General features: G+C 40.0%; 2 protein-coding genes across 5 annotated transcripts in view; one reads left to right on the top strand and one right to left on the bottom strand.

The window, feature by feature from the left end:
• The window catches only part of LOC6529594, a 40,061-nt gene that overhangs the window by 5,258 nt on the left and 10,469 nt on the right, over positions 1 to 24,334 (bottom strand). For 2 of the 3 annotated variants that reach the window (XM_002090552.4, XM_039372968.2), the window contains exons 2-3: positions 19,875 to 19,906; positions 6,806 to 6,835 (exon numbers count right to left, since the gene is read on the bottom strand). In XM_002090552.4, the coding sequence (XP_002090588.3) occupies positions 6,806 to 6,808 (3 nt within the window). In that variant the 5' untranslated portion in view covers positions 6,809 to 6,835; positions 19,875 to 19,906. The remainder of the gene's footprint in view (positions 1 to 6,805; positions 6,836 to 19,874; positions 19,907 to 24,334) is intronic. The other variant, XM_039372969.2, reaches the window with a different exon arrangement.
• Positions 1,058 to 5,359, top strand: LOC6529593 (probable cytochrome P450 310a1). Of its 2 annotated transcripts, XM_002090551.4 has the most exons (6): positions 1,067 to 3,949; positions 4,009 to 4,125; positions 4,185 to 4,369; positions 4,422 to 4,652; positions 4,711 to 4,980; positions 5,045 to 5,359. In XM_002090551.4, the coding sequence occupies exons 1-6, from the start codon at positions 3,144 to 3,146 to the stop codon at positions 5,233 to 5,235; spliced, it is 1,800 nt and encodes a 599-aa protein (XP_002090587.2). In that variant the 5' UTR covers positions 1,067 to 3,143; the 3' UTR covers positions 5,236 to 5,359. The 2 variants fall into 2 exon arrangements, with proteins under 2 accessions (XP_039228901.1, XP_002090587.2); XM_039372967.2 differs by lacking the exon at positions 4,009 to 4,125 and having other exon boundaries at positions 1,058 to 3,949.

The raw sequence follows: 24,334 nt of genomic DNA, 5'->3' as shown, positions 1-24,334 counted from the left end.
GACCTCTCGTTGTGCTGGCTCCTTTCCATTTTCCGAGGACAAGCAATTATCGCTGTTGCTGCGCAGTGCGCACGTATGTGGATCAAAAACTGCTTCAAGTCAAATTGAATTTGTTATTAAAACCCAAATTTACACCACGCATTCTGATGACATATCCTCGTCCGTCTCTGGAAGCCAACTTCAATTTCAAATGCAGAGGAAGGAGATAAGTTGACGTGGCCGCAGTTCGCGAAATCCCACATTCCCTGCGTTGCTAACACTTGGCAAACGGAAGAAACGGAAAATTTTCATAATAACAACCGAATATTTTTTCGCATAAACATGCAAATTTGTCACTCAAACCCAGATCTCATCTACCCCGCCCGTTGCACTCATCTTCTCAATGAGTAATTTGCATGTAAATATATAAAGGCGAGCATATACTATTTTTCCAGTTCGCTTTTTAGCATTTGTTCATGAACTTCGCCGTTGACGAGAACAACAAACTGTCATACAAAGCTCTGCCATTGTTCAAGGAAATTTTCGCAAAACGATTGAGGGGCGGAGAAAGGAGCTCTAGACTATTGACTTAAATAAAATAAATTCGCGTTCAAAAGCCAATTTTATTAACGAAATAAAATAATACTAATTAATAGGCCTTAATACCAAATATTAATATCTAATAATTAGCCATATTTCTGATCTAAGGCAGTAAATAATAAAACAGATATGTAACCAAGCTTTACAATACAAAATGTATATTTAACATTCTTGTTTTGATTTCCCAATTTATATTGTATATTTACGCCACCTTTCTCTACATGCATTATGGTTCTCACTCAAGTTTCATTGCGCTCTGGGGAGCAAGTTTTGATTTATGACCAAATTGAAATGGCGAACACAATATTTACGTAATAATTCCGAGGAAAAACGCACAGCAAGACCGTGTATTTAGGTAGGGAAATATATACAGCTTTATTTCAACGAGTCGTGGAATAATTAGATTTTATTTGTGGGAATACGAACAGCACATGGAAGTTAATTGACACGTGTCTGTTGGCAATAATGCAAAACAAACGCTTTATGACTTAATGTTAAACAAATGCTTTATGACTTCGTGTACGTGAACATTGTGAATCACAGGCATTTTTAAACATTTGTTCACTTCGGTGACTAAAAGCCAATAAATATGCGCTTGAGAGGGCGGATATGACAAAATAAGAAAGGTTAACAAAAAAGCTAGTAAAAAACCAAATCCGAATAAGCTGCTTAACATTTTTATGCAGAATTCAAATGGCCTTTAATGCACATATTTATTGCTTTTATTATAGTTCAAGTGGGTTGTATTATAAAGCAATGAGCGCAATATTTTATTAATAATTTATTTAAAATTAATTTTAATTAACGGTTAATTAAAGTGAGATATCATGGTTTCATCGAGCTTGTTTTCTGTAATTACCTGTATCCCTTTTATCTGGTTAAATTTTAAACCTTTAATTTGAAGCCCATTGTGAATAACATCATCGTGACGTTTGGTTAAATGTCTTTAAAATTTTCTTGCCAGGCTTAAATAATTATTTTCTTGCAATATTTTGTGCACCTCCAGGGTATGACAAGTCATTGAATAGCCTTTAAAAAAAGTTCTACTGTACTTGTATTTGGCAACTTCATTCAATTTGTGGCATGACTTGCTGCTGCTGCGGCTGATGTTGCTGCTAGCCATGTTGCTGATGAGCCACGGCAACAAGCTGTTGCTGTCATGAGTTGGCAGAAGCCATCGGCTGGAGTCTGCCAAACCAATAAAGCAATATTGAAATTGCTTTTGGCAGACTCTCAATTGAAAAGGACCCATTGAATGGCCCACCCAATGAACTTGTGACCCAAACTGCAACATAGTTGTGGGAAATTATGTAGAACGACTTCGAGTCGGATACATAAATATGCTAGCAGAGATACGCGAGCTTATTTAAATCAAATTCCCACAGGCCACGTCAATTATGTGGAGCAGCAACAAGTGGTTACCTGTAGGATCCCCTTTTACTCCATTGCTGTGGAAAATTGCCTCCGGTGCGACAACAGCAACAACTGCAATGCATTTTAGCCTCTTTTTTGCTACCCTTTTACACAATTTACATTTTTTTCAACTTCGGCATGCAATGGGCGTGATTAACAACTTCCCCTTGTCGCCGAGTAGTGAAGTGGATGATGGCAAATTGCCTTGATTCACTTGGTTAGGCATTGAAACTGACACTTTCGAGGCAACCTGGCTAAAACTCTAATTGCTCGATAGAGCCATGGCAAAAAGAGAGACTTCGTTATGCGTAATGGAATTAATGATTGACACACCAATCGTTATGAAAGCCTGGCTCCCAACGTGGTAACAGAAGTCTCAAATGACAAAACAATAAATGAAGGGAAGTGAGTCAATGGGAGTGGTAAGCTTGTGGGATTTCTTTGATAGACTATTTACTTTTTATTAATCATGACTTGTCAGGGATTTTAATATCACTTGGAATAATACACATATAAATTACGCACTCATGTTATGCAGATTTTGATAATCAAGTTACCTGTCCTTGACAATTTGTTGTCAAGTGTTTACCTTTTGTTCTACCCGGAGATTCTTAACCACATTGGGAATCATTGCCCCAAGATCCATTGATAATGCTTCCCATCGAAATCCATTGAGGCGACGCCGATGACGTCGCAATTTTAAAATAGTAAATATTCTTATCAATAAATACAATAAATCAGACTACATTTGTCAGATGGGAGCATAAAATGAAAAAAGTGATGCAGAGTGCTGCATCTTCAACTTAGGAACAAAAGAATGACCACAACTAAGTAGTATAGACTGGTTAATGCCAATTAATTTGTTGAGTATTGAAAGAGATAAACATTTCATTTTTCTAAATATTTTACAATGCATTACCGTGTCTCAAACTTTTCTTAATAAGTAAAAAATGTTTGAAAAAGTTGTGTCCCTTCTGTTGACTCAAAGCCTAATAGGTACCTCCTCGGAATCGGTATTTTTTGGGTACAAAAACTTGCTTCAGACATTGATAATAACATGGTACAGCCCAGGGCCTGTATAAATTACTATCAGGCCGCTCAGAACAGCCATACAGAGAAACGGGGAGATAACTGAAGCCGAATGTGATAGTATGCCCGGAATTTTTTTGTTCGATTTTTTCCTCCCGATTCTGTTCGAATTTCGGTTTGGTTATTTTGGTCAGACCAGATTGACTTGCAGTTGTCCGTTGGCAGACGAGAAGAGCGGTGAGTCGATCGCGACTTTCGATTTCGTTTGGCATCTTCATCATTATCAATATCATTATCGGTATCATCCGCACAGGGCCTGCCAACTCGCAGTAATTATCTGCATCGAGGCAGACGTCCTCAGCCTCAGATTCGACTTTAGTTTCCCAGATCGCAGGCACCAGTCTGTCAGGGCACCTCGAAGTCGCAACATCATCGACACAATGTGGCTGCTGTTGCCTATTCTGCTATATTCGGCGGTATTCCTCTCGGTTCGGCACATTTACAGCCACTGGCGGCGCAGGGGATTCCCCTCGGAAAAGGCCGGGATCACGCGGAGTTTCCTGCAAAAGGCATACAGACGGGAGTTTCGACACGTGGAGGCCATCTGTGAGGCCTACCAGTCGGGCAAGGATCGCCTCTTGGGCATCTATTGCTTCTTCAGGCCTGTCCTTCTGGTGCGAAATGTCGAGCTGGCCCAGACGATTCTGCAGCAATCGAATGGACACTTCAGCGAACTGAAATGGGACTATGTCGCGGGTTATCGCAGGTTCAATCTGCTGGAGAAACTGGCACCCATGTTTAGTACCAAACGATTGTCGGAGATGTTCGGGCAGGTCCAGAAAGTGGGTGATCATTTAATTCATCATCTGCTGGACAAGGAAGACCAAGGAGGCCCCTTCGAAGTGGATCTCCAGCAAAAGCTCAGAGTGTAAGAAGCAAATTGAGTTTTCTTCTCTGATATAACGTTTATATTCATTCCACTCTCAGTTATTCTGTCAACATAATTGCCAATCTGATTTACGGCTTAGACATTAACAACTTTGAGCACAAGGACCATATCTTGACCAGCTACCTGAGCCACAGTCAGGCTTCTATACAATCCTTGTAAGTACCCATTATGGAAATTCCCACTAAACATACCTTCATTTCAATCCAACCCTCAGCACCTTGGGTCGATTGCCGCAGAAATCTTCATATACCTACCGCTTAAGAGATCTCATTAAACAAAGCGTAGAACTACGTGAAGATCATGGACTGATACGCAAAGATATTTTACAACTACTAGTCCGATTTAGAAATGGCAACGAAGTTTGTGGAGATAAATGGCAACTGGACACGAGTCCAAATGGCAAGCTTTTGAGTCTCCTTTTTGAAAACCAGTACTGATTCGTAATTTCTAGATGCAGAAAAGCTGTTGTCCATCAAACGCTTGGCCAAAGTTGCCGAGGATCTCTTAAAAGTATCCCTAGATGCAGTGGCTTCAACTTTAACCTTCACTCTCTTGGAAATCCTGCAAGAACCTCTAATAGTGGAGAAGCTTCGAGCGGAAATAAAGGAACTGAGCAATAAAGATGGTCAGCTTAAATTTGAAGAGCTGAATGGTCTTAGGTATATGGATATGTGTTTACAAGGTATGTTTATTTTTAATTTTGCCGTCAGGGAGTGTTAATATTTCGTATGTATTTACAGAAACTCTTCGCAAATATCCGCCTCTACCCATTATTGAACGCGTTTGCCGCAAAAGTTATTCGCTCCCTAATTCAAAATTTACAATTGATGAGGGAAAAACTTTAATGGTGCCCTTACTAGCCATGCACAGAGATGAAAAATATTTCAGTGAGCCAATGAAATATAAGCCACTTCGGTATCAGCAACCTAACAATGATGTGGGCCAATGTGAAGAAAAGACCAAGAGCAATGTTTTTATTGGATTTGGCATTGGCGGATCACAGTGCGTGGGTACGTAAGGGATGCAAACTATCCTAGAAATATTCAGACAATATTTTCCTTATCCTAATTGCAGGGCAGAACTTTGCCAAGTTAGTAATTAAAGTTGCCCTGATCAAACTACTCCAGAATTTTAATTTGGAATTGGATCCGAACCAGGTAAAAACCATTAAAGTTTCCCACCGACCAGCTCCTCTTATACACAGTAAAGATGGACTGAAAGTCAAATTGAAGAGACGCGAAATAAACCCGAAATTTTACAGCTAAACTAAGTTAAGCTAAGTTAAGTTCTTTAATTTGAGCATCTTTTTCAACACTTTGTCGTGTGTGCGCGACACCTGAAATTATGCTATAAATAAAATTCAGTATATTATGGTCACAGTTTCCCCTTCTCGTCCTTGTTGTTGCTTTTGTATATGTCTGGTCTTGTTTGCTTCGTTCGCTTCGTTAACTTTGCAAAATGCCAAAAGGTCCCGGGGCTCACGATGCGTATACGTAACGTCACACGACGCCAAACTCGACGCATTAAATTAGTCATTCCTATGTGCCCCCGTTGTTGTTTACGCCAACACGGATATATAGACCCGATTCTAGATGGTGAGATAGAGAGGGGGATGGCATAGATGGCAGATATCATCTCGGGCGGAAAAGACATGTGCTTCCATTGGAGTTTATCGTTAAATTTGATTTGCTTTGTTGCCAATCCAACATGACAGCCGCCTAGATACCAATACCAGTAGTCCAGCCCCTTGTCCTGTCCGAAATATGTATGCTAAAGTCAACTCCGTCTGTCCACTTCAAGCACTCAATTTGCTGCCCTACACTTCGAGAAAAAACTTTTGAAATTCAGCACATAAAAACATTCTATGGAAACTAAAGCAACAGAGAAAAGTTGCCTTTTAAAATTTAAGTTCGCATAAAAATCACCATTACATCATTTAACAACTAACTTACTTTAACCACTAGCTTACTTTTTCTAAGTGTGCCAGTATGCCAATCCAATTCGAGTATGTTCGCAGGAGTGGCAATCAGGGCCGAAAGGCGCTTCTAATGATCCCGCAATTAGGCCGCATTATGGACACATTTATCATCCACAGACCGGACCGGGAAACGGAATGCGAGATAGAGATGTCACAAACAAATGACTCTAATGAGTGCGTAAAGTGCTTTACATTAATGAAAACTTTTGGCCGGCCCCAAGCCGACAACCAAAAAAGACGCCATCAAACTAATTTAGCCTAAGCTGGGGCTTTGCTCTCCGAGACAAATGACCTGGAAAGAGTCCGAAATCAACGGCCAACTTTACGACTCCTGCTCTGGCCGAAGTATTAAAATTGAAATTCAATCAAACGAACAGGGGTTGGGTTGTAAGAGTCTGGCGCAGCCCAGGGACAATTTAAACCCCTGGCCGGAATAGGATGATAAAATCCACTGGCACGACTACGACAACAGGAGCAAGTGGTGCTCTTCACATGTTTTGACCCAGTTCGCAACAGGCGAGCCAAGTGTCGAATATAAATTGCATGAGGGGGCAGATGGAGAGACGGAAAACAGCGATGGAGATTCGGTGGCAACTCCCTTTGGCGCAATCTTGGCTGCCATTGTCCTGGTTACATTTTAACATTACTCATTCCACATTAAGCGCTCAAAGCGGCAGCCTTGCCCGAAAAACCGCACAATTCCAGTTTAAAAAGTTGTGCATAAATTATACACTGCGTAGAGTGTACAATTTTCTTTTCTTCTAGCATAAATTATGATTTATTTCACCCATGGGACATGCTCCGTGTACTGCTAATTTTCATGTAAAGTTGTTGTCCAATTAGGGTTATTAACTTACCATAACTTCAAGATCTGTTTTCGGGGTTAACTGCAAGGAGATAGAGAAACAAAAATCGATTAATCAAGTGCACATTTATGGTGCTGTGCTTGTGAACTTTTGATGGCAAAACGAAAACAGATTGCAATTGAACTGAAAGCACAGACTTTGAGATACATTTATTTCGAACAAGCAACAGATCGCTGCTGTCCCCTTTAATTAGCCTATTGACATATGACTTTGGCTTGGCTTTTATTGTTTTTGCCTGGCCAAAGTTGTGCAACACTAGACTGCTTAGGTAAAATCACTTTAAAAGCATTTAAGTGGCTTAACTAGGGGAATTATTTGTTATGCGCTAGACAAACAGAAACTTGAGCGTTTTGTATCGTTCAATTTAGGCCCACAAATATGACAAATATTTGCATAATAAAAACAAAAATTTCTTTACATAACAAAGAGGCTCCCATAAATAATAGGGCTATTATTTGAGCTTTGACTTAAAAATTGTTTTCAATAGCTGAGCAAAGTTACGTAAATAATTTAAAATAGTGGTTAAAATAAAGAAAATTTACAAAATTCCCACTTTGGCTTACTTCTACTAAAAAACCAAGCCCATTTTTTCGCATGGTATTTATTTAATATAAAAATATTACCGCCTTTTATTTCAAAAAGTTGTGCTGCCTTTTTCTGACAACAGCAATTATCTTCGCTAATTGGATGAGAACATTTTTCGTTCAAAAACTTTCCCACTTGCATGGCTAAAAAAAAACATTTTAAGAGGCGGTCATCTCATGAGCTTATATGTATGTACATATATGTAGCCGCATCACACTTCTTCGCCTCACATAAGAATTCGCCCAACTTTGCCCCAAAAAAAGATAAAGTAACAAACGACCTCGGAGGTCAGCAGTAATAAAACCAAGTAAATGCTTGGCCTTTAATAGTGCTCTCTCTTGTTTTTTACGAATATTTGTTTAACAATTAAAGCTGGCTAGGGTGTTGGTCTCTGTGGTTGTCATGTATGAAGATTATGGTTACCAAGAGCTTGAAGAATAAAGAATACGGGGAAATTTCAAGCTTACTTAACAGTGTTACTTCCACACTTAAAAAAATATATATTTGTATTATTTAAGAATGAAACAAGTGCTTTAAAAATGAGACAGTCAAAAGTAGAAACTGCTTTGAAGCTTCCCAATTATATATTGTTAATTTTTAACATAAGACTGGTTACTTTACACTTCAGCTCTAATTGCTGTAATGTTAAAATTATAAGTTCTTTTTAAAGAGGGCACACTGTCTGCGGTTTCAGTTGGTTTACTTTTTCAATTTGTGTGTGCTGCATTCACATAATTGCCGCATGGAGTTGCATGCTGCATGCGTGTTGCATCCGCCTGCCGCCCTTCAAACTGCACATATATGTATGTACACTTGTATGTAGGTGCATCCACATCCATATATAGATCATCTTTGTTCCGAGGAGAGAGTGGAGGATGTTTGAGGATGCCGCTGGTGTTTGCGTGCAGCTGTTTGTTGTTCTTATTGGCGGCTGTGTGCAGTTGCTTTAATTATTGTCAGCCAAACTGTCGCGGCCACCAGTCGCATGTGTAATTTGTTTGTCTGCCTCTTTTCATATCTCCATATCTCTTTCTTTTTTTGTTGGCTGCTTCGCCTTCTTTACACCACATTTTTATCTCTTTCCGACTTTTAATTAATTTATGGGTCTGTCTTCTTAGCGGGTGCTTAAGTAGTGCGTCGAATTCGAGGCTTGTGGAGTAGGTGGCATCACATCTTCTCATTATCTAATTTTTATAAGTATTTCAATAACCAATTTATACAAATAATCAACTGTATCTACCTTAATCAAGCAGTTAGTTCCCTAAATGAAATTTCAGTTTTAAGTTTCCGTATTCCCTTGCCAGAAGCGCAACCCTCCTAATGGCCAAAATCATTTAGCCTTCACTTTCAATTACCCGCCGTAACGAAGCGTCGAGAGCATTTATCAAAATGCCAAACTAGATAACTTAATTAAAGCCCGAAAATCAATCTGCATATATATGGGGTCTGACAAAATCAAAATCTCAGCAGCACCACCCACCGCCCCACGCCCCACAAACAATGGGGAGCAACGGCAAACAACAACATCCGCTTATCGCGATAAATCAAAGCCACGAGTGTTGTTAATTTTCCGAGAAAATTTTGGGTATACAAAGTTTCTTCGGGGGATAAAGGAGAAGAGGAGAAAAACGTGCGTGAGTGTGCATGGTAATAAAAACAACTTGAATTTATGTTTTCACGGCAGAAAAATTATCTTAAGCCAAGAAAGGGGGAGCTGGGTATGGAAACTTCTCTGCTCACTTGGGGTCCAAACTGAATGCCAGTCATGTGTGAGTACATACCATTTTTGTGGCTACGACAAGCGACTTGCTAATTCTAATTAAAAGCAACAGCAACTTGGGGAAGTCTGCAACACACTCAAGCAGAAAATTATCAACTCCGCGGAGAGATACGCAGATGAAGATATTAACTAAGCTTCTGCTCGGCTAGACCAAAAGATGTTCCTTAAGGAAAAAACGGGGCAAAAATGAGCAAGCCCCTGCCACCGCAGTCCAAAATTAAATTGTGCACATTTCCGTGGAGCGGAAATTGCCCAAGTTTGTCACTTGGAATGAGTACATACGGAATCTGGGATGTACATAATGGAATCGCCATCTATGAGTTTCCTCTCCGTAAATTGAAATTCATATCATTCACTTTAATGCGAAACAAAACTCCCTCCCTCAGAATTTGGTAATTGAACAAAGCACACAGGTGTAAATTATGTATTGAAATTGTGGGAGTTTTGGTTTACATTTTAAAGCCCCAGAGCGGTGAACAAAACATTTGCCGAGCAATAATCACTTCCATTGCATTTAACCAGAAATTAGCGGATGCTGTGACCTGTGTGCAATTTGCACTCATAATTAAATTAAATGCCTAATTAATTACCATTAGACTCGTGCATCAACTGCAAATGTGCCAAATGTAATGCGAATGAACATGTAGCTGCACAGTTGCGCACGAAGTTATTTAATTTATGATCGAATATAAATCAAATTATAGGCGAGCTAAATTATGACAATGCCACACCGGATGACCCAAAAGCAAAGGGGTGTACATTTGTGTCTTTCTTTAAAGTTTAACATATTTTACACGAATTGTTGCACAATTCCTAGTTTAAACATTGCTGAATTGCACTTTCTAATCGCGTAAGTGTTCTGTGCAGCCGTTCAAACATCCTAAATGTTCTTCTCTTGCTGAAAGCATTATCCTGTGAAACACAAACTCCTTTTCCTGCTGAAATGTTCTCTCCTTTAGGTTAAGCTGCGAAGATAACCCCATAAAATCCAGGCTAGTCATCAAATTGGCTCCTCCATCGGCTCAGCTCTTCATGAACCGGATGAACCTTTGACTACCTAATTCCGCTTGCTGCATACATGTATCTATATCTATTGCCCACAGCGACTTCTGCAGCTGATCCTTTGCCTGAAAATATTCACAACTCCTTCGTTGCCTTCTCTAATTTACTTCACTGCTGCGACTCATAACTCAATCCCTGACTCTTCCCGCTCCGTGACTCCGATAACCCTAAGCCACATCCAGATGCATTGACAAAATTTCACTCAGGATAGGAGATGCTGGTCCCTGCTGCTGTGGATTGCAAATTGCGAAGCTTTCGAGACCCGGCGACTGCAGTTGGTTGCAGATGCAGCTGCAGAAGGGGGAGCACTTGAATGGTTGGTGGGAGCTCAAGCTCGTCTTCTGCACCCTGTCACATGCCACATTCTGGCAACTCTTTTTATACAGGGTATGAAGCAGGTATAGGTACTTTTCGGCAACGTTTTTAGGTGAACCTTTAGGTGAAAAAGCGACCTTACCCTCGTGACATACTAAGTATCTCAAATGAAATATGCAACGTTTCTAATAGTTTCTATAAAGTCCGAAGTGAAAAGAGGGGTATCCCTAAGTCTAGTAAAAAGACCTTCATAGTTTTTCTTGTCGGCATGATTTTCGCAATCAGTGGAAAGCAGCTTGAACCGCTGCAGTTGTTGCATTTGTTGGCGTTGCATGGTTTGGCGTGACATTTGGCTTGGTGAGGAACCGGGAATTGGGGAGGTGGGATATGGGACGCGGGACTTGGGTTTGGGATTGGGAGTCATCTCTTTCTCGACATGCAGCCTAATCTGGCGTAGCTTTATGCCCTGGGTTTTTTTCTGGGTTTCGATGTCACACGAAGTGTAACGCCGTCGCCAAATGATGCGCAATTCACAAATGAAACTAATTTTCCGAACGGCAACAAAGTCAATTTTCCACCTAATCCGAAAGGGGCAACAGTGGGTACGATGTTTATGGTGCCATCGCCTTAAACTATGTCAAATGCCGTTCAATTAAGTTTTCGCTTGCACAATGATAAGGAAAACCTGCCCGCTCTCGACTCATAACAGTGACGCCGAATGGTATTAACACGGCTTTAGGACGGGGGTTTTGGGGCCAATCGAGGGGCGTGCCAGTGGCCTGGGGCTCTGGGGCATGTGGGAACATCAGATTGATAGCGTCGCTAAACAACACAAAACTGAAAGAGCCAACGGGCTGGGCTAGCTCCCCACTTCTAATCAAGCACGTAAATAAAGTTAAGGTTTACGTACATATGTATATGCATGGCAGGAACACAAAAACATAGAGACACAAAGGGGGTGCAATTTATTTAGGGACAATGAAGTTGGGATACCCTAATTTGGATACATTTATCAGCTTTGAAAACGTATTGAACAAATGTTACTATTTGTATCAAAATCGTTACATATATACTGAAAACCAATTCTTTCTTTTCAAAGGTACTTTTGATATTTCATAATGACAAATTAAAATTTGTTGGATGATAGATTAAAAAATTACAAATTCCGTTAAAACTTTATGCTTTATCTAATAAAATCCGTTTCCAAACTTAATATACCCTTCGTAGCACAACAAATTATTGGTAGCTCGCTGAAGGGCCAGGACTGCCTTTGGGCTAGTCATCATCAGATCAATGGGGTTAAAACACACACACGAATCCGGCGGCACACACTCTCTGGCCTCAACAAAGGCGGCCAAATGACAACCTCAGGTTCCATTCTCCCTCTATATATAGAAAGGTATAAGTATGTGACGGGGCGTTTGAAGGGTCTGATGGGTTACTGGAGGGATCCGCTGTTACTGCTGCTGCTGCTGCTGCCCGGCGGCGAAGTACAATAAAAACTGCTCCAACGTTGCATGTAACATTTGATTAGCCTGTGGAAGGGGCACAGTGTGGTCGGGTGGACTGGATGGCCAACGGAGGGGCAAAAAATGAGCAGCATATTGCCGCTCGGTGCACTTGGGGCAATGGCAATTAGAGGTTAACTTGAAGTACTCTCGCCCACGAACAACCGCTGCCATCTTCTTCCTATTTTTGCACAACCACAGTTCCGGACAAGAACTTATTCAGCACCGACTACAGTAGAGCTCCTCTGTCGGAAACTTATTTCAAGTTCCCTTAAGAAAATGAGAAACAATTTGGGTAGCAAGCTTTAAGTTTCATTACTTTAACTTGGCTCGTCACATTCAAGATTAATTTTTTATACCAGTATTATAATCGGAATTTAGTCACAAAACTTTGACTGTGCTCTGCCAGGAAGCTTAGGAAATATATACTTATATGCTTAGTTTGGTTAATATACGACTTGTTCCGTTTCGGCCCATGTATACGCAAGCACAATGTTAACTTGGTGATACGCTCCCAACATTCTTGGGGAGTTCACTTGTTCTTGCACCAATAACTTCAACTTGACTTTTGAACACAAGTGCAGTGATGTATATTGAAAGGGGGATGTGATTGTAGTTTCTGTGGTCACAAGTGAAAACTTGGAAGTTTCGTTAAATATATTTGTCGGGCAAGTTTATTATAGAAGTTTACCAACTTATAGCTGGAGAATGGTTTACCTAATCGGTGAGTAAGTGAAGGCGGGTTGGAAATGATCAAGGGTTTCGCGCTATAGAACTTACACTATGTAAAGACATAAAATTGGTAAACCACTAAATTGTAACAAGTGAAAAAAAGTGGAGTGTGTGTTATCAAAAACAAATCTTTTCCAAAGTTGTCACGGCTTAGATTGCATTAAAATCGATTGAAAAATCCAATTTATCCACGGCCAAATCCGTTCTTCGAAATCAATCAAGCAATCCAAAAAGGAAGAGCTCTGAGATTTATCCCAAAATATCCTCGCTGCTTCCTTACCAATTTACCCCCAATCTTCTGACTTTTCCACAACCCATCCACCGCAATTTCTCACAGCAGACGGCTCAAGTTTTCCACGTGAAAAATGGCATCATAAGAAAAGTTATTGTCTCTGTAGTTGCCCAACTCGACTGAAGTACAGTGAAGCCCCCCACTGGCTACGGTGAACCCTTCATCTGCACTGGCAAGGCAGCGTCATCAGCGGCAGCGTCGAGGGTTTATTATGCAATGGCAAAAATTTAGTGCCATTTGTTGTCAACGCGATGAATGCAACAAACGGCGGAACGAAAGGAGTCAGTGGTGAGCATCAGTTTTCATAGAAATAATCATAGTTTTCTTATAAATATCTTAGATTCTTATGAATAAGATAAATATTCGAATAGATTTTGCCTTATTTCTTTGAAATAAACAGTTGCGACGTATTATTAGTTAAAAATGTTCAACATATCTGGATATCTTAATTTGACAACAACAGAACTTGATATATATCAGTTGCACATAAACCAGTTAAAAATAACTTCTATCTGTTGGCATCACTGAAAACATCAACGAGCTTTTGCCATTACAATGAGGGGGCCGGGGAGTTCGTCTGGGAGCTGACTGTTCACATTTGCGCAGCCATAGCTATTGTAATGAGTTTGTGAGCCAAGTCGAGAGACAATCCAAAGGCAAGGCAACGTAAAATGTTGCAATATGTAAAATTAACATCGCCTTGATTGTGGGGAGTTTGCAAGATGAGCGAAGAAGTTTGTGGCCAAAAAGTTCGGAAGTCGAAACGGGTGTCCCCTTGGATGGATATTTCATGCAACAGCACTTACCTCTACTTTTTAGCACTCGCACTGAAAACTGGCTACAAATTTGCCACTAATTGCAAGTGGCGAGGATTCAAAAAACTCATATAACGGCACGAAACGGAAACCAATTTCGTTTGACAATGATTGTTTGCGATTGATTGACTGATTGATGAACTGCCTAAATTGCTGGACGTGTCGCTGTACGATGTCCAATTTAGACCGAATTAAAGTCGAATGAAATCTATGTTAATCAAAGTCGTCAAAATCAAATTTCTTCTTCGTATCGAAAACAAAAGTGAAATTCCATAGCCAGCGGTCACTGTGATCTCTGTGGTTTTACCTTCTGAATTTTACCACCACCGACTTTGGGGATAGAGACAGCGAGATCAATGTTCGGAGAAGAGTGAAAGTCAAGTCCAAACATTATGTTTTATGGTCTTGGACACCTTTTTTCGCCAGCCGACTCTTTCTTTGATTTGTTGTCTTTGTCCAATTATTCACGCTATGCGTTTGAGTTTATTTAAATTTTGTAAAAGAAACCACAAACAATTAGCTACACCCACGTCGGGGGTAACTTATAGTTAAATCGCAGAAAGGGCGGAGTCTTGCCTTGTGTAATAACAATTAAACTTTAAAAACACAAATAAATTTAACATAATTATTAATGCATTGGTATTAAGCACTTACATGTAATATTGCAAACAAACTTTATATTGTTAAGCTGATTTAGATTTCAGCTTCTGCTTTTCCAAATCAAATTAAAGACACTACATTATTCAGAAAAATGCCCCTTAATCAACGGCAAGGCTACGCCTTTGGCAAAGTGCAAAAATAACTTTCTTTTACCAGCCCCCATACAATTTAAGAAGATCTTATTGTGTGGCCTCCCCTGTCACCGACAATAAGACTAACATCAAAAATTATAACACAATATAAGAAATGCTTTAAAATCAGACAATGCAAGTCACACAATGGCCCTCCCAAGTACAATTAACTTAAATTTTTCTGCTTCTTCAGCTAGACCTTCAAATGGTTGAAAGCGAAACTTAAAAACGCCGAATGCCGAAAACATTTTGCCGACCATTGGAAAACCACCTCGACCATTCGAAGACCAATTGTCTGGGCTGTGCGGGTGTGAACTTAACTGTATTGGGCAGTTGGCCAAATGTTTGTAAGTCGGCTAAGCCCCCCGTGTCAATCCGAACAGCCATCTATCAATCACTCCGCCAATTCCCCAATTCCTAATTAGCATGCGATTCATGGGAACAATTGAAAAGTGTTGGTCAAATTTTAAATGTCATGCTCGCACTTGTTTTCGTATTTGGGGGCTGAGGATTATATCGACATTATATGGACTTGTGCTCAAGGGCCCGAAGCCCAGAAACGTGAGTCGAATTGCAGAGCGCGAATTCACATTTTACTAAGGTCACTGAATGTTTGTTTTGCAAATGCCAAATTAACGTTTATTATGCGAGTGTGAAAATCATTTTTGTTGCCGACAAAAGTTGAACTTTCCTTTTAGCGGGCTTGTGCGAACAGGAGAACAAGTTCTCGTCCACCTGCCACGCCAAAAATCATTATCATCAAAGAAAACCTGATTCCAGACGCGTGTTTCCTGTTCGCAAGGCCTAAAACAAGTTTTCATTTTTTTTCCTGAGCATCGCATAACTCAATAGCGGCGGGAAACATTCCTTTCCTTTTGGCCAACACTCTCTAAAAATAATTAAAAACTCTCCTGTGAGATTTATCGAAAAAAGGAACCCACCAAACCGCATTCCAATCGAGTATCTTAACGATACGAAAGAATATTCGGGGTTCACAAATCGAGTTACTTGCCAACGCCAAAAAGCAGCCAAGCCCTTATTCTATTGATGTTGCCATGATATATGTGTAGTTCCCCACATAAGTTTCGTGACGAAAGCACTGAAATTGAGTTTGACTTTCGGCAAATCACGTGACATGCTCCAAATATGGAACACCGAAATTTATTTTGCCACATCAACTCCCAATCTATGCAAATAAGTAGAACAAATGCGAATTCATTTTTGAAGGCCTTCCCGTTCTTGCTGCCCCAACCACAGACAAGATTTATGCGTTTTTGTTATTGACAACGCTCAAACAATAGACTCCCCATCAGTCGCTGGATATTGGCTATGGCAGCCATGGCAACTGTCGTTTATTACACTTTGATTTTGCCCCCAAAATGCTGTAAAAAATAGCGTTCGAAAAACTATGGTTCACAAAGAGATGGCTTTAATGGCAACATTTTTGTTGTCATTTTGTATTAAAGAGAGGCTGCCAGCCTTATTAAAACGTATATGTATGTAGCTTCCTTTGACCAACTTTTTTATTGCCGGCATTTCTCGGTCATTTCAAAGTTTCTATTGAGCACCAAGCTTCTATTACAAACTTAGCTACTGATGACAAAGTTACTTTCCTGTCTGGAAATTCATAATTCGTTTTAAGCCATAACAATTTTAGTTTAATTTGAAATGTAATAAAAATTTCTCCGCAAATAGGTTCAGCACTTGCGCTTTTTGTGCTTTAATTTCACGTCATTTAAATGGGCCCGGCATCACCAGCCAACGCATTTCGTCCATAATCTAAACAATTATGGTATAGGCCAAACATAATGATAGTCGCCCGGCTGAACAATGTGGTTCAATTTCGAAAGAAAATCGTGCCGCAGCGGCCAATCTTGGCTTTAATTAAGGTTCATTCGACCAAAGTTGGGACAACGCCTCTACACAGAAATGTGCATAGCATAGAAGCGATCAAAGATATAGATATGGGCAAATATATAAGGCCCATTCGAGTGGACGGCTTTCGCCTTGTTCATGCAATTTGTATAAGCCCCAAATGATTATTGCCAATAAATTTGCAGGAAAAAAGTAAAGACACGTACAGAAAATCCGAAAAACTGGTTGGGGTAGAAAGCCAGAAAAAACCAGGGACACCGCCCAAGCTGACCACCACTTAGAGACCCAGTATCTGCTGCGGATGATATGTAACCCAAGTGGCAGACGACAGACGACAGACGACAGACAACAGACGCAAACAGGTAAAAGTGATTTGTCTCTCAAAGCCTAAGCAGCCGATCCGGGGAAATATCTGCATATACGAGTATATGTAGATACAGATACATGGGCACAGTCATAGTCCAATCGTGTTTTGGGGCATGTTGCGTGAATTAAGCGCCGCTTCCGACAGCTTGTCATGCAAATGAGCTGGTCGATCCTTATGGGGGAAAACAAACATGGAAAGCCTGGTGACTTTGAAACACATGAAATAACTATATAGCTATGTGCTAAGCTTTTAGTCAAGTAGGCACTTCACTATTGCCTTTTTTTCTTATCCATTTTATTTATTTATCTACAAATGATGTCCAAGTTCTTATACAAGATAGGTTTTTAAAGCTACGTTCAAATATAGTTGGGTTTTTCTCACTGTATGCAAACACTGGACTTTCCCAGCGCATCTAGCGATTCTCTCACGTTGACGCCTAACCTAAAGGCAAAACAAAATAAACAAATTAGGTGTAATGAGATGGGGCCACTGGGGCTCAAAAGTAAGTGTAGTCATCAGCAGTCGGTCAGCTTTTCCACACTTTTCACTTTCACGCTCCGGCGAAAATCTTCGACCCACTTGTATTCTTGATTACCGAGGCCTGCTTTCATTTTCATTGGGCAAAAAGCGAAACAGAAAAAAATGGAAGTGGATGTGGTGACAGATACACCTGGCCACTACAGGTTGCTTAACCCAATTTTCGATATCTGTTCATCGCTGGCTTGTGGGCTTAGCCAAGCTACGCAACTGTATTTTTTTTTGCGAAAAAACAACAACCCGATTGCATTGAGGTGGCCTAAACGCATTTTTGCGGCAGGCTTTACAAAAGTCCAACAAAAAACCAGATCGAACTAAAGCAAAGCAATGTAGTGGTTTGGATTGCACCTGTCAGTGGGTATCTGAAAAATGAATGTTGCATTGCTTTTTAAATCACAAAAAAAGGAGGCACTCAGAAAATTGCACACCCTTAATCGCCGGTAAATAATATGGTTGAATTAGGTAATGAAGCTAATATGGAAGACCCTTCCTGGAATCTTTTTTAAAGAAGAAATGACGAATTGGCCAAATTACGTTTCAATGCATTAAAATAAATACACGTTGAAACTATTTATATTCTATTTTATTTTAAGCGAAATGAGAACTTCAATGATTTTAAATTATAGGAATTCCTGTGGTGTTCGAATAGGCACGCGTCTCATAATTCAATTTTAGGCCTGTCTGACAGCCAGCTTGAACAAATTGGTTTTCGCAAAAAACAGACGAACATATATACAATGTTTAGATGTGCTGAATTGTCGGTTTTTGTTTATAATTTTGAGCAAACAGAAATTCTGAATAAATACCATGTTTAAATAATAACCCTTCTATGATTACAACGCCGCTGGCTAAAAGCGACCACCCAAAATAAATACATTGGAGCTCCATAAATCAAAGATTAAACGCTTAATTAATCTTGCTCATTCCCAAAGCGTGAAATTTAATAAATGATGAGCGAAATAAAAAGTTTGCAAAGCGTAAAACAAATAAATTAAATGGAGAATAGCAAAAGGAAGTTACTGCACTTCGGTTGGATGATGTCATGCCACAAAATAAAAAGAGGAAAATCAACAAAGCATTAAATACATAGATAAACAAAAATAGCGGAAAACCGAAAAAATGAACTTTAGAACTTGGCGAATAACAAAAGAAACGTCATCATGATCATCATGACTATTTTTAATTCCCATATCAATGCAAGATTTTGTTTCCCACCATTAAGAAGCTAAGTTGTCCAGCTGGAGGTCACATGTGTACGCGATCAAGTTCTAAAGAATCATACAAAAATATACAGAAATACAACCGCTCCGCCGATCCATACAAAATGGCACTAAACTTGACTCAACTCAACTCATTTACAGCTATTTGCAACTTGTTATTGTATAGCTATTGATGGATACTAAACTACAAGTATCTCTCGGATACAGTTGAATAACTACTGAGAACGAGTGTATCTTCCATCTTTCAGTTGAATAAGTAACTTGGGATTGACACGCCAGAGCTGTTGCATAAAGTACATTTTTGTAATATACGCGCATTACGGGAGAACGGAGAATTGCATGTGCAATCATTGGAAAGTAGCGTAAAAATGAAAATATTGACAAGGAATAAACAGTGTAAAGTGCCTGAAGGTGACTCTGAATAGAAATTGCATGGCAATGAGAATATAAGCTCAAAAGCCGTTCGGAAATCTACAAAATCAGAGACCTCTTATAGATTAAATTTATTACAAATGAAATAACAGCAGCGGCATTATTTGCCTCATTAAGATAGCAGGTATACAGTTTTAGAATGTATGCCAACACGACTATTGTGATTTTAATGAACTATCCTATAAATGTTTGGTGCAAGCCTTACTTCCTTTAAACTATTCGCACAATTTTCAAATCAGACTACTAGGCCATCATAAATCAGTCTGTCCCCTTTGCTGTTTGGAAGAAACTCCGCTACTCAATATGCAATTTAAAAATTCTGCGAATTTCTGACCGCCAGGTAGAAGCCAAAACCAAAAGTGTTTAGCAACAATAGAAAAAAACAAAAAAAAAAAAAGGGTTAAGACAGAGAGCTGCAAAACACTTTCGAGCATCGTAAATTATTTCGGAGACTCGACTTAAACTACAATTAGAACTCCCACAGAGCGGGATGGGGCTATTAGCAGGCATGGGGCAAGAGCGAGATGGAGCGACACTCATTTGAGGATTTTTAACGAGTTTCCATCTCGTTGCCGGCTAATTTTTATTAGAGCCGTAAACGGAACTTAAGATCATGTGACTGGAAATCGCAACGATAATGAAAATGAGTCGCACATAAAATTACGCAATAAAACGTCAGCTTTTAAATGGCCCGCAGGCGGATTTGGGTTAAGAACTACATGACAAATGGATTTTATTTGGGAACTTACGTTTCCGGTCGATGAAGAAATCGAAGAAGGAACTGCAAAGAGAAGAGAATGAATATAAATATTAATCAAAATTAGCTTGGCGAATATTCTAAGAATATACATTTAAATCAACTGCGACTGAACTGAAAACATTTATCTTAGAGAAATTGCGCACTGTGCGAAGAATCAGCGGAAGCTGAAAGCAAGTTCCCAATGCGAAATCAACTCAAGTACTTGGTATATTTCTCAGATCCAAACTCAAATCAAATGACGACATTCTCTGGACAAGTTCAAGGTGATTCCGTCGGACTCGTTCGTTTCATTCCATTCAATTTAAATTAAATTCACGGAAAATTTAAAAGTTTACTGGGAGCAAAATTGAATCGCTTGCGCTCCAATGGGCTGACCTACCGCAGTCGAAACCTCCCCGTCCATCGCATTGCAATCTTCTCTCCGGGTATTAAATTTCCAACTCATTAAAATTTTGCACACTGTCTGGCTGGAGTGGCAGTGGACCGACAGACGGACTGTAGACGGTTAAGGGTTGTCCGGGACTCCATATCCCAGCTACAGCTCCTCCGTCCCAGCTCCTTTGCCCAGGGTGCCCTGCGCTTTTCCCAGCTGGATGGACACAAAACTGGGATGAAGGCTTGTCATTTATAAATGAAGTGCATAAAAATGCCTCCAACCGATGTGAGAAACGTGAAGAAGTCCCGACATCTTTATGGGGAGCATTGCTCTGCATTACCCCTCCCAATACCTCATGTCTGAGCTTAATCAGAACCTTTTGACTTATCAATTAGGAATTCTAGAGTGATTCACTTGCCTCGCTAATTGATATCAATTGTTTGGGTTCCGGAAGGTCGGCCGGCAACGGAAGTGGAATTATTTACGGAACCTTATCTTATCCGCTCGCAATCCGCGTCATATATATTTATTGTAATTACGGTGAGACAAAATTTCGACTGGTTGCGTCAGTTCGGTCAACCCACGCTGCGTAAACAATAAACAATGAATCGAATTTGGCGAAAAAGAATACAAATTGAGCCAAATTGAGTGAGAGATGCCTACTCAAAAAGCTCATAATTGGAGGGGTTCCTACAAAAGGTCAGCACAGCAATTGGAGAACCACTCGAACAAAACAACTGACGGAACAAAAACAAACTGGCGGAAAATATATATGAAGGCAAAAAAAAGCTAATGACAAAGCGAAGCAATAAAAATTAGAAGTTTGTGGCAAGATTAAACGTTTTCTCAAGTGCCCTAGGGTAGAAAGGGTATAGTGAGATACTCGTAGTACAGAAAGCTTGTAATAAGGAAGGAAAGATGGCCGGATATTATTCATTATTTTGTTGGCCAACTAGAGCAGGGAGACTAAGCGAATTAAATAAATTAATTTTTGATTAAAAAATGGTCAAAACAATGACTAAAGGTCGAATAAATTAAAATTTTGGTAGTTAACCTGCCTGTTAATAACAATTTATATTAAACACTGAGGTATTTATTTATTTCAAGAACTTCGTGGTAGTCGTTACCCTTTTCTTGAGTCAGTTTTTCTCCGGTTTTTCAAGCATTTTACTTCCTTTTAACCACGACGACGACAAGCCCTTTTTTCGCTGTTGTGCGTTGTTTGGTTTGCTCTTCTGGGGCAGTTGTTTTGGGTGGGAAGCATTTAACTTGGCTAAAAGCGGCATTAGTGCGATGTATGGGGCGTGTTCCGCCCGAAGGGAAGGCAGCCAATTAATTTTTTAATGGCTTAGACGAAATGACTGACTTTGAGGCTATTACAAAAAGAAAACGACAAAAGAGCGACAGAAAAGTTTTTCTTTTTCAGTTGAAAATTGTCAATTAGTAAAGTGCCTGCCAAGAATTGGGAAAATTTTAAACTCCTTCAGGACACGCCCTAGCCGCCCCATTTTTCTTTTTTTTTCATCGGAATCTAAGTTACTTGGGCCCAACATTTTTATAATGTTTAATCTAATTTCTATTTTACGATCCGAGCTTTTTTTACGGTCGTTTGCCTAACGACCTGAGCGATGAAATAAGTTAACCGCAAAAAGATTTTGCCACTGGCTTGGTCTGGGTTTTTTTTTAGATTGTTGGGGTACATTTTTTATTTATTTAAGAGCGGTGGTCCAGGGCTTTGGACCACAGCAATTTGTTTTGATTGAATGAAATATCAAAAACGTGACCTGGCCGTGCACTTTGAGCAATCCAGCAAACCGAAAAGAAGCAAATATATAATTCAGCGAAAGAGAGAGGCATAGAGCGCTCGAAAGAGACAGATGCAGGGCCATGCTCACCGCCTTAATGAAATGCATGCAAATTGAGCGTGAACAACCGCTCGACCGCTCTAACCCGCAAGCACGTGCGGGTGATTGAGCTAGTGGAAAGAGAGGGCTGTAGGGGGACCGAAAGAGAGGGAATGATTGTCAGAAGGAGATGGCTGGGGCAGAGATAATTCTATCTGGCTGGGCGAGACTGATGTTCATTGCCCGATAAGTGTTCAATGATTAGAAATCTCAATATATTTCGCCAGCATCTCGATAACTCACTTCTCACCAGCTCTTTCTGCATGCCTTCCTTTCACTCCTAATCGTGTTCAAGTGGCCAGTTAATCCTGGCAGCTTCCTGTGCGCACATGTGTGCGTAAGAGCGTTTTTAGTAGCTGGTTTGAATACTTCATCAGATGCATGACTTTTACATGCATTGCACTTCCGTGAGTGCTTCTACTTGCAACGAGGGTAGATAGAGGAGTTGCAATAAGGACGGAATTGATTGGTTGAAGAAAAATGCAACATTCTGGATTTAGTAAAAATTTATTTGGCATGAGAATACCAATGCTACAACCATGGAAAATAATTAATTTAAGCTCTTACTTTACATTCCTAGATTACAAATTTCCCTCCAAAATATTAATTTGCGATCGCCCACTGAAATCTTATCATTTATCTCACCGAGACTTTAGCGCTCAACAATCCCTCGTGTTTATCGACGATAATCTACATCCTTTGCTTGTTCACTGAAAATTTATTCATCTCCAGCGATGATAACTTTATTGAGCCTCCCACGCTGCTGGTTCCATAGTTTTTGCTAAACTCACTTGGAACGCTTTTGCCAACGCCATAACTTTGCCCTAACACCCGCTACAAAGCCACATCTACTCTTTTCCCCGTCTGAAGCCCCCCTTTTTAGGTCTGACCCATCTGTGTTGGCCACATTCTTTGGTTCTCCATCGCTATTTTTCATGTTTTTTGAATGCACAAAACAAATTAAGTGGAAATGTAACCTTTTTCAACTAAACTTCAAACTGTTTTGGCAAGCTCTCTGTACAACTTTAGTTGAATAAGATTTCTGTAAAAAAAAAGATATTTTATGTCTTATAATAATAATTTAAATTCAAATTAAAAATTTTGTTTTTCATTTAACATTTTTAAATAACTGCATATTATATGCTCTCAAGGACAAGGGTATTTTTCTCTGTGTATATCTCCTGCGGGTCTCAGCTGCGGTCACACACAACAGCGAACGAAATCTTTACCGCTGCCACAATTGGCAGCCAGTTGGAAGTCCGGGAGCGGTTCCAAGGGGGAGCGGAGAGTAGCGGTTTTGGGGCTTGGAGTTCCAGAGGAGCGGAGAACCGGAGGCGGAGCAGCTGGAGGAGGCCACTTGGTCGCGACTCGAGACCACAGAAGTGACTTAACTCGTTTTAAGCCTTCCCATATGCTTGGCGATTTTGTCTTCTCTGTTGTCTGCATCTATTTCATTTCAAACTCCACTAGCATGCCACAACGATGACACTTGACTGAATATTTATGGCCACAAATGGAGCGAAAATAAAATCGCCAAGTCACGGGGCCAGAGACAGAAAAAATGTAACAGTTGAGCAGAAAAAAGCGGACACACATGGCGATGATTTTTAGACGCGGATGGGCTGCTCCATGTCCGTGGAGGCCATGCCCTTTTTTGGGGCGGGCTGTAACCGTTAGTCCGGCCGACTGAAGCGGCTACCAAAGTCTTAGCCGTCTTAGCCCCGTCTGCATCCGACTCTATATCGGGATCTGAGATCTGAGTTCGGTTTCCAAATTCAATTCTTACACAGAACAAAATCTGACCTTGAAATCGTTGTTTTTTCCACATTAAGTCTTATTATGATTTATAATTTTTCAGAAGCGGATCTAATCTCAATTAATATATCGTCCGTTGGCTTGAAAACGTATTCTGTGCTTTATTCCAAGCTCGAGGTATAGACTTGAAAAATGTATTCTCTTTTCCCAAACTGCCCCGTTTATTGTTATTTCTAGTTCACTTTTGGCGATCTCTATCTTTATCTGCACTTATGTATATGGGGGCACATGAAAGTCTGCTCTCGTTGAGTCTCAAATATTTGCGCTTATACATGTTTGTTGCCTTTGTTTTATCAGCTTGTTTATTCAGTGATTATAGGTTTTTTTGTTTTTTTTTTTTTTTTTGTACAAGCT

Source organism: Drosophila yakuba, chromosome 2R (genome assembly GCF_016746365.2).
Source record: "Drosophila yakuba strain Tai18E2 chromosome 2R, Prin_Dyak_Tai18E2_2.1, whole genome shotgun sequence".
Classification (NCBI taxonomy): Eukaryota; Metazoa; Arthropoda; class Insecta; order Diptera; family Drosophilidae; genus Drosophila; species Drosophila yakuba.
The sequence above is the reverse complement of the archived record's forward strand: the minus strand, read 5'-3'. Positions and strand labels throughout refer to the sequence as shown.

Bases quoted from the DNA above. Each gene is read 5' to 3' on its own strand.
- LOC6529593 (XM_002090551.4), top strand. From the start codon at position 3,144: ATGCCCGGAATTTTTTTGTTCGATTTTTTCCTCCCGATTCTGTTCGAA. The intron at 3,950-4,008 runs GTAAGAAGCAAA...TTCCACTCTCAG, and splicing joins CTCCAGCAAAAGCTCAGAGT to TTATTCTGTCAACATAATTG. The intron at 4,653-4,710 runs GTATGTTTATTT...ATGTATTTACAG, and splicing joins TATGGATATGTGTTTACAAG to AAACTCTTCGCAAATATCCG.